General features: G+C 47.0%; 1 protein-coding gene across 2 annotated transcripts in view; it reads right to left on the bottom strand.

Moving 5' to 3' along the window:
• Positions 1-797: 797 nt before the first annotated feature.
• Positions 798-13,844, bottom strand: part of PHF2 (PHD finger protein 2) — a 75,150-nt gene continuing 62,103 nt past the window's right edge. The window contains exons 17-22 of one of the 2 annotated variants that reach the window (XM_072347526.1): positions 13,093-13,250; positions 7,122-7,399; positions 6,537-6,632; positions 5,776-5,885; positions 4,367-4,628; positions 798-1,788 (exon numbers count right to left, since the gene is read on the bottom strand). In XM_072347526.1, the coding sequence (XP_072203627.1) occupies positions 1,700-1,788; positions 4,367-4,628; positions 5,776-5,885; positions 6,537-6,632; positions 7,122-7,399; positions 13,093-13,250 (993 nt within the window). In that variant the 3' untranslated portion in view covers positions 798-1,699. The remainder of the gene's footprint in view (positions 1,789-4,366; positions 4,629-5,775; positions 5,886-6,536; positions 6,633-7,121; positions 7,400-13,092; positions 13,251-13,844) is intronic. The other variant, XM_072347527.1, reaches the window with a different exon arrangement.

The raw sequence follows: 13,844 nt of genomic DNA, 5'->3' as shown, positions 1-13,844 counted from the left end.
AAACTCAGCAGGCTATCCAAGCCATTACTGTTTTGACCTGTGGATTTGTAAGGAGCTGATGGCCAACATCCTTGAGCCTTCTGGGGCTGCCATAACGGGTAATTAAAAGGTTCTCTGCAGGTCACAGTTCCTTTCACTGTTCCCATAGCGTGGACCACGAATGAGGGAGCAGCCTGGGTGTGGTGGATGCAAACATCTTTGTGTTAAGAAAGAAAGTGCAGAAACAGCAGTGGTTGCACTCGCCAATGGCATCACATTCAGTCTTTTGTGATAAGGAAGGAGTATATGGGAAACAGCACCACTGACAGGTGGGTCAATCCAGACAAATGGCTCAGAGTATGCAAGTTGTCTGACCTTTCGGTGGGTGAAAAGGGGCAAGGCTGCAGCACCTGGTGGCCTCCAAGAGGGGAGCAGGAAGCAGGGAGTGCTGACTGTGTGTGTTTGCCTGAGGATGGCAAATAATGATGTGGATAGAGGGCAGCCGTGTCTGGGTGGACCACACGGTGTGTCATAATCATATACCAAGTAACTGCCCCTTAGGGCTGGGTAGGGTGAGGGAGTAGCCAAGACCACATCTGGAGGTGTTGGTAGGGGCTGCTGCAAGCAGACGGGGTGCTGGCTTAGTGCTGGGGTACGCTTGTAAAGGCTCAGCACAGCTCCCCAGTGCCCGCTTGTGCTGAGGGAGCAGCAGAACAGTGCAGACACCGCTCTGAGCCTCTCGCCCTGCCCTGCACCCCTCCACCGATCCCACGCACTGCCCCTCGCCGACCCCACAAAAAGGCCAGGCCCAGGCAGTTGTATACAAAACCTGAAATAGTTTACTTTGCTTTCTCTTTTTTCTTTTTTTTTTCTTTCTTTTTTTTTTTTTTCTTTCCTTCTTTAAACTTTGCTCTAGAGGTTTACTTAGATTTCGTCAACTCGATACAAGAGCATTTGATATGAACTGGTAAATAAAACACCGTCATAGATAGATAGCCACGATAAACTTTGTTAGAAATGTACATGTCGCGAAAAAAATAATAATACTAATAATAATAATCATAATAAAAAAAGCTGGCGTGACGCCCAGGCCAACTCTGCCCTGATGGCCATGGGCTGCGGGTGGCTCTGGTTCCCCGCGGGCGCCGCGCCCCAGTAATGTGTGTATATAAACAAAGCCCATAAGAAATGTACAAATATAAAAAGCTACAAACATTAATAAATTACATCGTCACAAAACACGGAAACACTCCACAAGGTGCTAGTAAAATAACTGTCTCCCTCCTCGTACAAGAAGTTACGCAAAGAGCTGGTAAGGGCCGCTGCTGCGGGCAGCGCCCGGAGAGACTTTCCCCTTATAAAAAACAGGTGGTCATTATTCCAAAAGCTATGTACAAGCTACATTCTAGGAAAAGGATGCCTCGGGAAATGCATCAACATGGCACGGCCGGGGGGGGGAACGCGCCCAGTGCCCCCAGTCCCCCACCACACTCTGTCTCCGACCCCTCGCTGCCCTCACCACTGTGGGCCAGGTGCACTCTCACCTCCCGGCACGCTGAGCGCCGTGGGGCCAGGCGAGTATTAACTTTTTGCGGACTAGTCACTCTCAGCACTCTGAGAAAGGACATCTATATTAAAAAATATTTATAGCAGGATTCTGTACACTCCGACCGCCGAAAGTTAAGAGGGTTGTTAACGTGATGCTCCAAGTTAGGCTGAGCTAAAGGAGCAGCTTCCCATTCCGGTGGATCTTCAGGATCTTGCCGAGCCGCTGCTTGGCCGTGGCCATCCCCTTCTTCGTGCGCTTTCCTGGAGGGAGAGTGGCAGTGGTGAGCCCCAGGCTGGCTCCTGCCCCACGACACCCCACAACAGCGAGCCCTCAGCCCCACACCACCACCTTCCCAACCCCATCCCTAACCCAGCACCTCCAGGAGACCACAGCTGTCTCTCGAGCTTGAGGGCTCTCCCCCAACCACCCCAGACCCAGACGTGCCTCAGTGGGGAGCACAGTCTCTTGCTGATCAGCACCATCACAGCCAAGGCAGATCCCAGTGCATACCTGGGACACCAACTGCCTCCACAGTGCCATCCCTGCTGTGTTGCACCCATACCCAGCCCTGAACCTGCACACACCCCAGCTCAAGGGATGCCCCAATGCAACTGCTCAGCCCCAGACACTCCAGCACTGTCCCATGCCTCAATGCTTACCAGAGCAGTATGTCTGCATAGGTACTGCTGCACACACACACACAGGTATCCAGCAGGCTGTCAAACACTGCCTGCTTTCACCACACACACACACACACACACACCTCTGGGATCTCTGAGCACCTCTCCACTCCTCAAGGGAAAATCTGATGCACAGGGCACAGCTTGCAAGCTACCTCACTGACACCACCATCGTGCTTTCCTTGCCCTCTCTTTCCCTAGCATTACAGCTACCATCTGCAGTCAGCCCAGTCAGAAAGCCACTGAATGCATACACACATGTATAGATTCAGCTTAGCACCAATGCACTTCAAAGCTCTCAAAGTGGACAGCCTGCCCTTTCATCATACTCATGAGACAGAAACACCATCACAAACCAGACCCATGCTCATAGGCTGTGCCCTTCAGGAAGGTCTTTGTTCCCTGCACACTTTTCCACAAGGATTACTGCAGCAAGCACAGCTGATCTCCATCTCTCTCCAGCTCCCACTTTACAGGCAGAAACTTCATGGGTCTCCATGAGACCTGGACCACATGAACCCACACAATCTTTCCTATCACACCATTACTGGTGGTCTAACGTGTAAAACCTGAAGAATCTCAGCTCCTTTCAACTTCTCCCATCTATATTGTGTCCCAGGCCATGACGGTGTGGGTGGCACTTTCCATGGGACTACTCAAGCTCAAAAGGCAAACAGTGACTTCCACACTATAGCTTTTCTCAACAAGAATGTGCTTCTACGGTCACTGACGGTATTGAAAGGCAATATATAATTTCTTCATTTTTCATCCTTTTGCCTCATTCTGGGTCATCTCTCCTCCCTGAAGTAGCCTGAGAGCTCCCTGATTCTGCTTCATCCCCTCATTACCAATGATGCCCATCCTAGAACTCCCTGTGTTCCATGCAAGAAAGACACCGTGATGTCCTCTTGGTAGCCCCAAGCTGTCTCGAGACCCTGCACTGGAAGTTCTGAAAGTGCTCTTCTCCCTGCGTGGTTGGGCACGCACTCCTGACACATGGTTCCTTCCTTCCTTTAAGTATCAAGCTATACCACAGGCAAGGTGTGTTCCATATGCCCATACAAGCTCTCTTCACGATGCCCTGGCTGGGTCGCTCGATTCACTGGCCTGACTCTGTTTGGGCTCCATTCAGCACTTTTCTTCCCACTGCTTCTTCCACGGACCTCTTGGACCTTCATGGCACCATTTCACCACAAAGACACAATTCCACGCAAGAATTTTCACTTCAGCTCTGTAGAGAGCCACAGGTGTTGCCATCTCCTGGAAAGGCCCTAGAGTCTGTCATGGGCACATCCTCCTATATGGCCTGTGATGTTTTACCAGTTGGCACCCCTGCAAGGGGCTGCAGGACACCTCACACTATATCTAACTTGCTCCACTCACATACAGAAGAACACTGGAAACAACTGCCACATAGCCTCGCTTTTTACAATAGGTGTCTCCTGTGGGATCCCCACTTGATCTTCATCATACACAGTGCACTTGACTGGAGTTTCTGTCCATCCCACATACCTGCCTTTATTGCACTTTCTCAGCTAAGTTCAAGGAAGGAACAGGAGGTCCAAGCCCAGGCTCCAGACATCTCCGACTTCTCAGTGCTTTCCCTATAGCCGATAACAAGTGATCTCTTCCTCTCTTGATTCTGGTTGTGTGGTTGGGTTACTCCCGAGGCTTGTCATTCCTCTGCTCCCTTGTTGCAGCTCTCAGGACAGCTTTGCAGATTCTCACTGCTCTACACTCGCCGGGCAGGATGTCCTTATTTACACCTCTGCGTAGCTACTGCACAAACAGAAGCCTAAAAGAGCAGTGCCTGGCTTTGATGGATGCCTCCTTCCCTTGTCAAGGCTTCACCAGACAAGCTGGACTGTGACGTGACCACTACGTGTCCTCCTCAGAAAGCCCAGGGCACGCTCAGAATATTTCCTAGCAAAGGATGCCTCACAGTCTACAACAACAAACACCAGGCAGCAAAGCACATATTTAGGCCCACAATGCCAGGGCAGCCAAGACTATGGGTCAAATCTCCAACCAGGTTTGCTCTACCAAAACACTTCCACAGACCCATGACAGACACGTGAAGCACCTGCAAAGGGCATGGATTATATGACCAAACACCCTTCCCCATTCCTACACCATAACCCCAGGCGTTTCCTGGTACCTTTGGCGGAGGCATTGTTCTGCGAGGATGATGAGGGTCTCCTCTGTGTGAGGAAAACACCGGGTGCCATCGGCTGCGATCCCCTGTTAGGCTGGGCGGCCCCAAAGGTGCTGGCCCCTGCGGTGTACTCGTGATCTGTGAGGCTGCTGGCATGTGACTCCAGCTTCGGCTCTGGCGAGCTGCCTTCCTGAGCCGGTTTGTTCACGTTGTTGGTTGACAGCTTCTTTTTGGTACTTTTTTTCTTCTTGCCTTTTTGTTCCTCCTTTAAAATGACAAACATGAAGCTCAGATTAATCCCCAGAAGACCTTTAGCTATGGCAAGGGCCAGCGGTGTTGCTTAGGGTCCTGATACAACGAAAAATATATGAAGTTTGCCACGTACAAATGGCTCAGTCTGTTCCGACACCATCTCTCTCACAGCTCTGCCACATGCACACGCTGCCCTTCTTGCATCTACTTATGCGCTTTATGCAGAGCCTCCTTGCTTGTTAACTCTCTGTACACTGTGATGAGAGGGAGCAAGCCAGCACCAAAATGACCCTGCCTTGGGAGACCAGCATGGTTTTGAATGAGCAAACCTTTCCATGTTCCGCATATGCTGGCATCTCCTATCTTCAGGTATCTTCATATGCTTTTGTTATAGAAGGACATTAAACACCCCACTTATTCACAGAGGCTGCTTCTTGTTAAGGTAACACCTATAGTGTTTTCTCACACACTGAGAAAAGCGGTCTGTCACCGTCCTGTTTCCCTCACGTACCTACAAGTCCACTTCCTGACAAAATTCCACTACCCAACAGCACCCACCACAAAAGCACGGTGCCACCAAAATGCCACAACTCCAGCAGCTCCCCAACCTGCCACCAGCATTCCTCATTGTGGTGTCACATTTGTCCGGTCAGTGTGCATGAGGCACTCAGCACCTACCTGACCCCTCCAAGACCAAAGGATACTTTTCAACAGCCAGAAACGCCTCAGTACATTTGCTAAACTGATGTTAGCTGCCCTTGATTAATCAAAGCTTTGGGAGTAAGCCCTAACGCTTCCCAGCAGCCAACTCGCACAGGCAAGGCAATCACACCATCCAGACTTCCAGCACATCAGTATGCTGCTCATGCACACTCCTTTTGGGGATCCTGCTTCCATCACTAGCCTGCAAAATGCAGGTAGATGCATGCTCTCTCAGTGCTTCTCTGCATGCCCAATAGACCTCCTGCTCTGCACCTTGTCATTGTCAGGTATGTATGGTGCAGCACTGCTGGATTTTCCTCTTGTTTATTTCCCCTGAGACTGATATGCCATGCCAAACTGGCACAGATAAACCCCAAGAAGGGCTGGCACTGCTTTGCTCATTGGTTATGACTGCAGCTTTCATTGCCTGACAGCTACTGCTTCTTAAGCAACCTCACCTGCTGTGATAATTTTGCGGCTGCTGCGGCAAGTCCGGTTTCGATGGAGGCGACTCTTGTTCCCTCTCGCACCGGTCTGTCTTGTCGAGGCACTGAGGGGCCGACTCGTGCTGCAAGGAAAGCAACCAGAGGTGAGGCTGGTGCAGAGTGCCTGTGTGAGCTGCATAACCACACACTGGGCAGCGGGACTGCCCTCCTGAGCAGGAGATGGATGTGCAATGTCACAAGCTAAGACATGGGCCGCTTGTCACACGCAGCGAGCTGTAGAGAATCCTTCATAGTGGCCACTGCTAAGGGTGCATAGGGATCCCTTGGCCTTGCACTGACTCTGGTGAGCTGCAACAAAAACAGCCCTCCCCACCATCAGCATTGGCTGAACTCAGAGGAGACCATTCCTGTATTTCCTGCTTGTTCCTCTTTACACAGCCAACACTAAAAGCCATGGCTGATCAACTGTCTGGGCTTTCACTACTACACTACTGCCACCAATCCTTCCTTCACAAGTGCCTAAGGAAAAATATATCAAAAACCTACCACAAATAGCACTTCTCCTGCCAACAGATTGATGGTGAAAAACTAACACATTGGTACAAGTCCCAGCATGTGAAATCATCCCCCACTGTACTGGAAAGGGTTAATCTTTCACATTACAGAGAAATTGCTCATTTTTGGTCTTACAGTTTCCGCATTCCTTGAAAAATGGCTGGTTCCTTAGGGACCTGCATGGCTTAGTCTGAGTAGCACAAATTGTATGAGCTTACCCGTTGGGCTGTAAGGGGCATCATCGGAACTTTTCCTTTTCTTTGATCGGGATTTGAATACCGGATTATCTTCATCCGATTCAAGAGACGGGTAAACTGCAATAGGAAACAAAGAGTAGTTTCAATGTAGGAGACAATTTTATGCTGTGGAGAGGCTCACTTGCTCTATACAGCCACGGTGACCACAAACATCACAGCTAGAAGAGCAAAGTCCCCCAGAGGTACTGCTGAGAGGTGACAGCTGGAAACCATCTGGGGACATTCTGCTGCTCTGATCCACACTGCACTTAGAAGCTGATGTCGCTGAACTGCGACCAGCTACTTTTAGGGTACACAGAGAAAGTTCTCAAACAGGAAAAATCAGTCTCCCTGTTTCCTGTGGAGTGGCAGCATATGGAAGAAAGACAAGTTTCTTTATCCCAAGCTAGACTGAAACCCTCCTGCACTGCACTGCACAAATCTGATGACCCCTTGTGAGACGAGATGTGAATCAGCACATCAAGGAAACACATGGAAGGGGCATTTGCAGATAAGAACAAATATGCACAATGCACACGCTTACTCAGACTGTTTTTTTGTGCTTACCGTAATCTGAATCTTTAAAACAGGCATCTAAGTGGTCCTGATCTTCATCGTAATCTTCAATGTCAATACTGTTTTTTGTGCTTTTCTTTAGTAGTCGTTTGCCAGCATTTTTGTTGCCACCACCACCTGTTTTTTTAGAGTTCTGTGACGAGATGGAGTTATTCTTGGCCTGGTTGGTCCCCCAGGAGGCCTGCAGGCAGGAATCTGATGACTGGAGGTTTGCCATCGATAGCATGCCCTGGATTGCTTCCTGTGTGCTGGGTGAGGCAGGCGGCTGACTGCAGGAAAACACAGAGAGATACAGAAGCTGTCAGCGATTCCATGAAAACACAAATAGCTGACTCCTTTCACCTGATAGTGTTGCTAGAGCAAACTTCCTATTGCTGTGCTTTAAGCAGCTGGGCATGCTGGTTAGTTTAACAGCAGCATCACCATGCGTTAGATTTGGAGTTGCTGCCTTGGAAGTCAGAAAGCTGTGCACCACTTCGCTATGCAGTGCTGACAAGATATGGACTGGATGAGAGGACTACAGGGTGGTGAAAACTTTGCTACCAAAAGTTATGCAATAGAAGCCCCTAACGTACATCTTTTCCCAAGTAAATTAGCGGTACCACATCACTTTCATTTATTTGATCTTAATTTAATCCACTTAAAGCCTTTACAAGATTCTGGATAGAGTAACATGGAAGACATAAAGGGAGCTTCTGGGCACTAATTGCGTTTATAAATAATCCTGAAAACGAGTTAAGACTGCTGATGGTAGCTAGCTTCGAAACATTTATTTAGTGAAGAGACATGTTAATCCCCTTATTATCATGCCAGATGCCTTAGCCTCCTCCCTGACAAAGGCATATTTTGCACCACCTATAAGACATTAACATATTTTCTTTCAATTCCCCCCCCCTCCCCCCCAAAAAACAGTTTTTGCAAGCACTGGACTCTCAAAACAGTGCAAACAGACCATCAAAAACTGGCCACTAAGTGGGCAAATCAAGGAGGAACTGCCTTAAGCAACACAAGCTTCAACAAATAAATTGTGGAATATGATCAAAACCAGTGGTTCTGAGTCAAACCACAACCTGAACGTGCGGGTAACATGTCTTAAAGAGACATAGCTGCACATGGAGCAAAGTGTTTCTCATTAGGGCATGTGCTTGCCCGTGCTTCTATTCAAAGTATTTCAGTCTTCTAAGCCAAATGAAAAAGAAAAGGAAAGAGAATTGAGAAGTGATTTTTAAGATCTTGAAGGCCGTGTCCCCTTTCTGTAGCTTCATGATAGTTAAAAAACAAACAAACATAACCAACACATTTATGAAAGTAAACTATGAGTTCCAGCTATGACCTAAAGCTTCAAAAAGGGGAGCAGAGCTGGAGAAAAGGGCAGTCTAATGAAGAGACTGACAGCAGCTCGTGCCTTTTGCAGTGGGCTCCACTCCAGCATTGTGCACGGCTTCCCTTTTGGGGACCTTGTTGTTTCTTTTTACTCTCATACAGCAACTCTGCTAAGGAACCTTTTCATGCTGTTAACAGAGAGGAGGGAAAATCTGTTGCTAAAACTCATTCCAAATAACATCTCCCCCAGGGCTGACCAGGGAAGGGCACATCGCTCTGTGAAGCACAGATGGCTCTGTGTCCTGCACAGTCCTACAGGCAACCAGCACTTAGGTCTAGTAAGCCTCAGGGCCTTGGCATCCCAGGGCAGTTTCTTGCTGTCAGCAGTATCTTCATCAGGGAGCAGTGCACAGAGCAGCCCTTTGGGCTATGCTCTGGGGCCTTCACAAGACCTGTTTCCCTCCTGGATGATTTGACAGAAGCATGCTTTCCCCGACATCATGCTCCAGAGCAGGTGATGACAGGCAGGCAGCTGTGACTGCTGATGAGAGCACACATGGTTCAGCCCCAGCAGTTTAAGTCTTTCCCTCCTAACTGAGGCTGGTCCCCATGCTGCCCGGGCACAGGACCTTCCCAGTGCCCCGAAGGGATATAATGCAGGGAGACAAGGCTTCCTTTCACATCCCACCTCTCTCCAAGGGTTCAACACCTCTCAGCAGAACCTCTTCCTTTCACATGCAATTACTGAATCTTTCACCTATAGCCTCCATACATAGCAATTGAATGTATTCATTTCAGTGCAACACAACTCACTGAAGGCTGTCCTCTTCCCAGTCTCCTTGCTGCCTGCACAGCAGCTGGAGGCACTGAAGGACAATGGGGAGGTGAGGTAGTAACCTCATAAATGCTTCATTTCACCACTAAGCAATAATCTCCCAGACTCACCCCAAGACTTGGGGAAAATAGGCAAGAGGAAAGGGAAGTCACAGGGAACACCGAACATTTTCTAAGTGGAAATAACTAAAAACACAACTGCCTCATGGGCTTAGAAAAGGAAGCAGAGCCTTCTTGGAGTTGTAAACAGATGAAAGTCAGCGATCAAAAACTATGGCAGGGGAAATCCCAGCCAGTCATGCAAGAAGGAAAGGGCAGCACTGAGAGCCAAGCAGCTCACGGCAAGAAGCTGCAGAATCTCCATCATCCCTAAGTAGGAAATTCTGCAGGGCAGTGCCCTGGACAAGCAGGTCACACTTCACAGCCGGCCACGCTGTGATCCAGAAACTGCACAGATGTCTTCTCAAGGTCCCTTCCAGCTGATGTTGCCCCGGAATACTGCATGTAAGAACTGCTGAAAAACACTGATGCATGTGAGGAGGAGGTAATAAATCACCATTCTCCCTCTGTGATAGTTTCCCCATCATTTCTGCATTTCCTCTCACCCTCCCCACGGCAAGATGTAAATGAACCACGAAGAAGTGAAGCAGAGACAGTAATGACTTGTCAGCATTTTGGAGCAGTGACAAATGGACAGAACTGTGAAACCTACTTAACTTCAAGTACAAAATCAGTATTTTCTTCCATTCTTTTTAATCAAACCTGGGAACGAGTAACTTGCTCAGTTCAAAATCACATGACTCTTCAATTTCTTTTTTTCCTATATTCTGTTTGTTTCCACATTTACAGCAGCCTTTCTGAAGGATCTCTCTCCTCATCTCTTCCCATCTTGCTACCACTGGCATAGGTGTAGGAAATGCAACTTACATGAATGCCATCAAGGCTTTTGGTCAGCTGAAAAAGACAATCTAATGTTTTACTGAATCAGGCTTCACACAGTTCAGGTAAGGTCCTTCACACAAAACAACAGCAACAATTAAAAAAACCCTGTCCTGATTCCTAAGTTTCTACTGAGGTTCAGCAGCTTTGGTTCCGGTCTCGACCAGGCTCCATGCTTCCCACCTCCAAGCTGACCACTATGTGAACAGAGGACATTCCACATGGGCTGCCTGCACTACTGCAGTCTGGGGTATCCAAAATATACATAAATATGTATAGCTATGTAGAAAAAGACATACACATACATAACCCTTAAGCACCATAAAAATAAGAAAGCAGAGAAAAAAGAAAATTGTTCTGAGGCAGGCAGGATCACATTGGCATTACATTGTGACACAGTATGTTTGCCTATCAGGTTTCTTCCTTTTATTTTTTTTTTAAAAAAGCATGTTATAGCCATTTAAAAAGCCTGGCGTAATTACGAATTGAAACACAGCAATTTCATTTATCAGGAGCTTTTTTCAATCAAGCTGCAACACACACTGCCAAAACCTAATTGTTTATACAAGAGCCAGAATTGATATGACACATTCCCACTGAACTACCGCACACAGTGTAGTAATTCATGCAGAGTTTAGTTATGCGACTGCATTTGCGACTTTGATTTCAGAAACCACAAAGTCTACAAATAGAGTGGATACAGAGCTCAGGCTGAAGGGGGAAAAATGAAAGGTCTGAGTACTGTTCCATTACTGAATGGCAGACAGTGAAAGATACGAGTCAAGAGGAAGAGGATCTTTGAGGACCATTTCTTTAACCCAGATTTTTAGCTTCCCTCTGCATTTCTGCAGATCACAAGCAGGCAATGAAGTATTCACTATATGTGAAATACTACTGTATACATGTCCAAGGCAATGCTCTTAAAATGCCTGACATTTTCTTCTTTTATAGGGAGCTTCATGCATGGGAGTCCTATTAAACCAGCAGCTCTATTCCCACAGTGAAACACACCTAAGAACCTGCCAAAAGGTGAGTGTAAATTTGATATAAACAACGATTCCATAACACACCATAATGCAGAATGAAAAATGAACTCAGAGGAACTGTTAAACCAACCAGTACCGATATGATTGTTTCTTTGGTTTTTGAAGACCAAAAATCTGATGAGATGAGGAAAATCTAGAACCCCTATCACGCTCAGACAACAGACACTGTATGTCCTGGGAGCTGCAGACACACTGGTACCTCTCCCCATACTCTCTGCAGTCATTGGTTTTGAACAACTACTCCTAGCTAGAGGGATGGCGGTAATGGAAGAAAACCAATACTGAACTGAGATTGGATCTCTTCCCTAGGGATAACAGTCCTGTCAAGATAAGCCTTCTAAGTACAGCTGCTATGTAACTTGGTTCTACAATCAGTTTTTCACCTGCAGTCCTGCTGTGAAACACCGCTGGGAGAAATATCATGGGAACACATTAGGAATGAGCAGAAACTCTTACAGGAGACTTCACGTGCACACCCGTTGTACTCAAGGATCTCTGCCAATGTGCTGCAAAAGTAACAGATCTAAATGCTGATGCACAAGACAAGCCTGGCTCTCATAGGTCTGCCTCGTACTTCACCATGGGTGTACTGTGAGTGAAGGCAGTCTACATACTGTGCTTTAATCTCCTATAATTACCTATGCTGTGAAACAGACCATTACCTAATAAACAGAGCTATGCTGGAACATCTTCTAGTTCAACTATGTTCCCTCGTTTAGATTTCTCTGAAGCTCTGTTACCAGATTGTAGCTTATAAAGAATTCCACCTATCTTCATAACATTAAAAACCTTTCCACCTCACTGATAAAAATTTGCTCTCTATGGTTTCCTTTGATAACTTATTCCATATGTTCCCCTTTGACCATGAGACATATCTTTAGGAATTCTCAGTTATGGCTTTTAACTTCCAGTCTTTCCCAGGCTTAGATATTATCTTCCTCTCTGAGGGAAACTTCTCATTCCACTTCAGCAGGTCCTTTCAAATGTTCTGGCCACGCACACCCAACACACACAGGGCACAGCCTGGGTGAGAAGGATGGCACCAATCTCACTTTGCTGAGCCTGTTCTCAACTCTCAAACCCACTAATACTGCTGCTTTTACTTCCTGCACAGGATATGTCTTTGCATAGTCAAGACAGACCTAAAGCAAGCGGGGAAGAAAAAGATGCACTGGGGGGTCCACAGGTTCCAAAGGTTGAATCTGGTTCCTGTGGAGCAGTGGAGGATGCTTAGGTTCTACAGACGGAACAAATCACTTTTAACCAGAAGTCTGAGAGGGAAAACAGGGAACAAGACATAGCAGTATATATCTGCTGTGCCATTGCTATATCATGTTATCTGTAAAACCAATTGATGTTCCCAAAACTCCTTCCTAGGGCTCTAGTCCCAAAGTTTGAATTAAGGAAGACATTTCCATATGTGAAAAGTCCTACTCAGTTTCTTTTGAAATGGCAAGCATACCCTAATTCTGTTATCTGTAGTTTAAGATCAGACTTGGCATGCTAAGAGTAGAGGCAGTGAACTCAAACTGCATTCTCTGAGCTTTCTCTTCCTTCTGAATGATTCGTCTATTATAGTATTATTGCTAAAATGGGTGTTCAGCATTTGCAGATGTGAAATGCCTCTATTCGTTTAAATTATACCACCAAGATCTTTCCCACACGCTTTTTCCACCTCTCCCTCCAGTTCACAGGCTAAAGGAAGAATCTGCTTTCTGGAGAAAAAGCAAAGGTCATTCTCTCTCACTCTCACACACAGAACCATAATAGAACAATTCTTGCTTACAGGTTAAGAGTGAAAAACATCCCTTTGTGCATACCTGTTGGTGTTATACTCTAAACCCCCAACTTCCTTGCTTGCCTGCAAAAGGTCAAGAATTCCCGCTGAACTTCCACTCTCTTTCTTTACTTTGGAATTGCGCCCTGGCTTTGCCTCTGTGTCAATGTGAAGTAAATCTTCATCCGACGAATCATCACTCTGCAAAAACAAGAAAAAGGCTCAAAAAGTGGTAACTTACCAAGTCAGTCAACAAGAACAACACAAGAATTTCTACAGCCCACTTCTCTTCCAAGATGCAGGGCTGGCCTTTCTAAGTTGGGTCTTGCTAACAAGAGATAACAATAAAAACTGGAGGTACAATAAAATCAATCTCCTTCCAGCCTGCAGACATGGCAGGTTTTCCTGTTCCCTTGCAGCACTGGAGAACCAGTTTCAAGATCTGATCCTGTGCGTGGGATCACATCACACCGCTGTACCAGAAGACATGAATTTGTGGCTGACTCTTAAAGCAGCCAGCTCAGGCACAGGGACAGACCCACTTCTGTCATCCCTGCTGTGAGAGGACAGGAAAATCCAACAGAGAAATAGGATAGACTTGTATGAGTGTACTATCCAAGGACGTTAAAGGAAGCTACCTGCATCTGTTTGGAGCTGATGCCTCTCTGCACTGTAGACTGTTTTAAAACCAACTTTTTTTTCTCCCTTCCTGCCTGCTTTCAGGCCCCTGAAGTCCCAGCCATTATTGCTTAAAGGGCCATTAGTGCTTTCTGAAGGAACTGATCTCTCAACTTC

The sequence above is a fragment of the Excalfactoria chinensis genome, chromosome 12, assembly GCF_039878825.1.
Source record: "Excalfactoria chinensis isolate bCotChi1 chromosome 12, bCotChi1.hap2, whole genome shotgun sequence".
In the NCBI taxonomy this organism is placed as follows: domain Eukaryota; kingdom Metazoa; phylum Chordata; class Aves; order Galliformes; family Phasianidae; genus Excalfactoria; species Excalfactoria chinensis.
The sequence above is the reverse complement of the archived record's forward strand: the minus strand, read 5'-3'. Positions and strand labels throughout refer to the sequence as shown.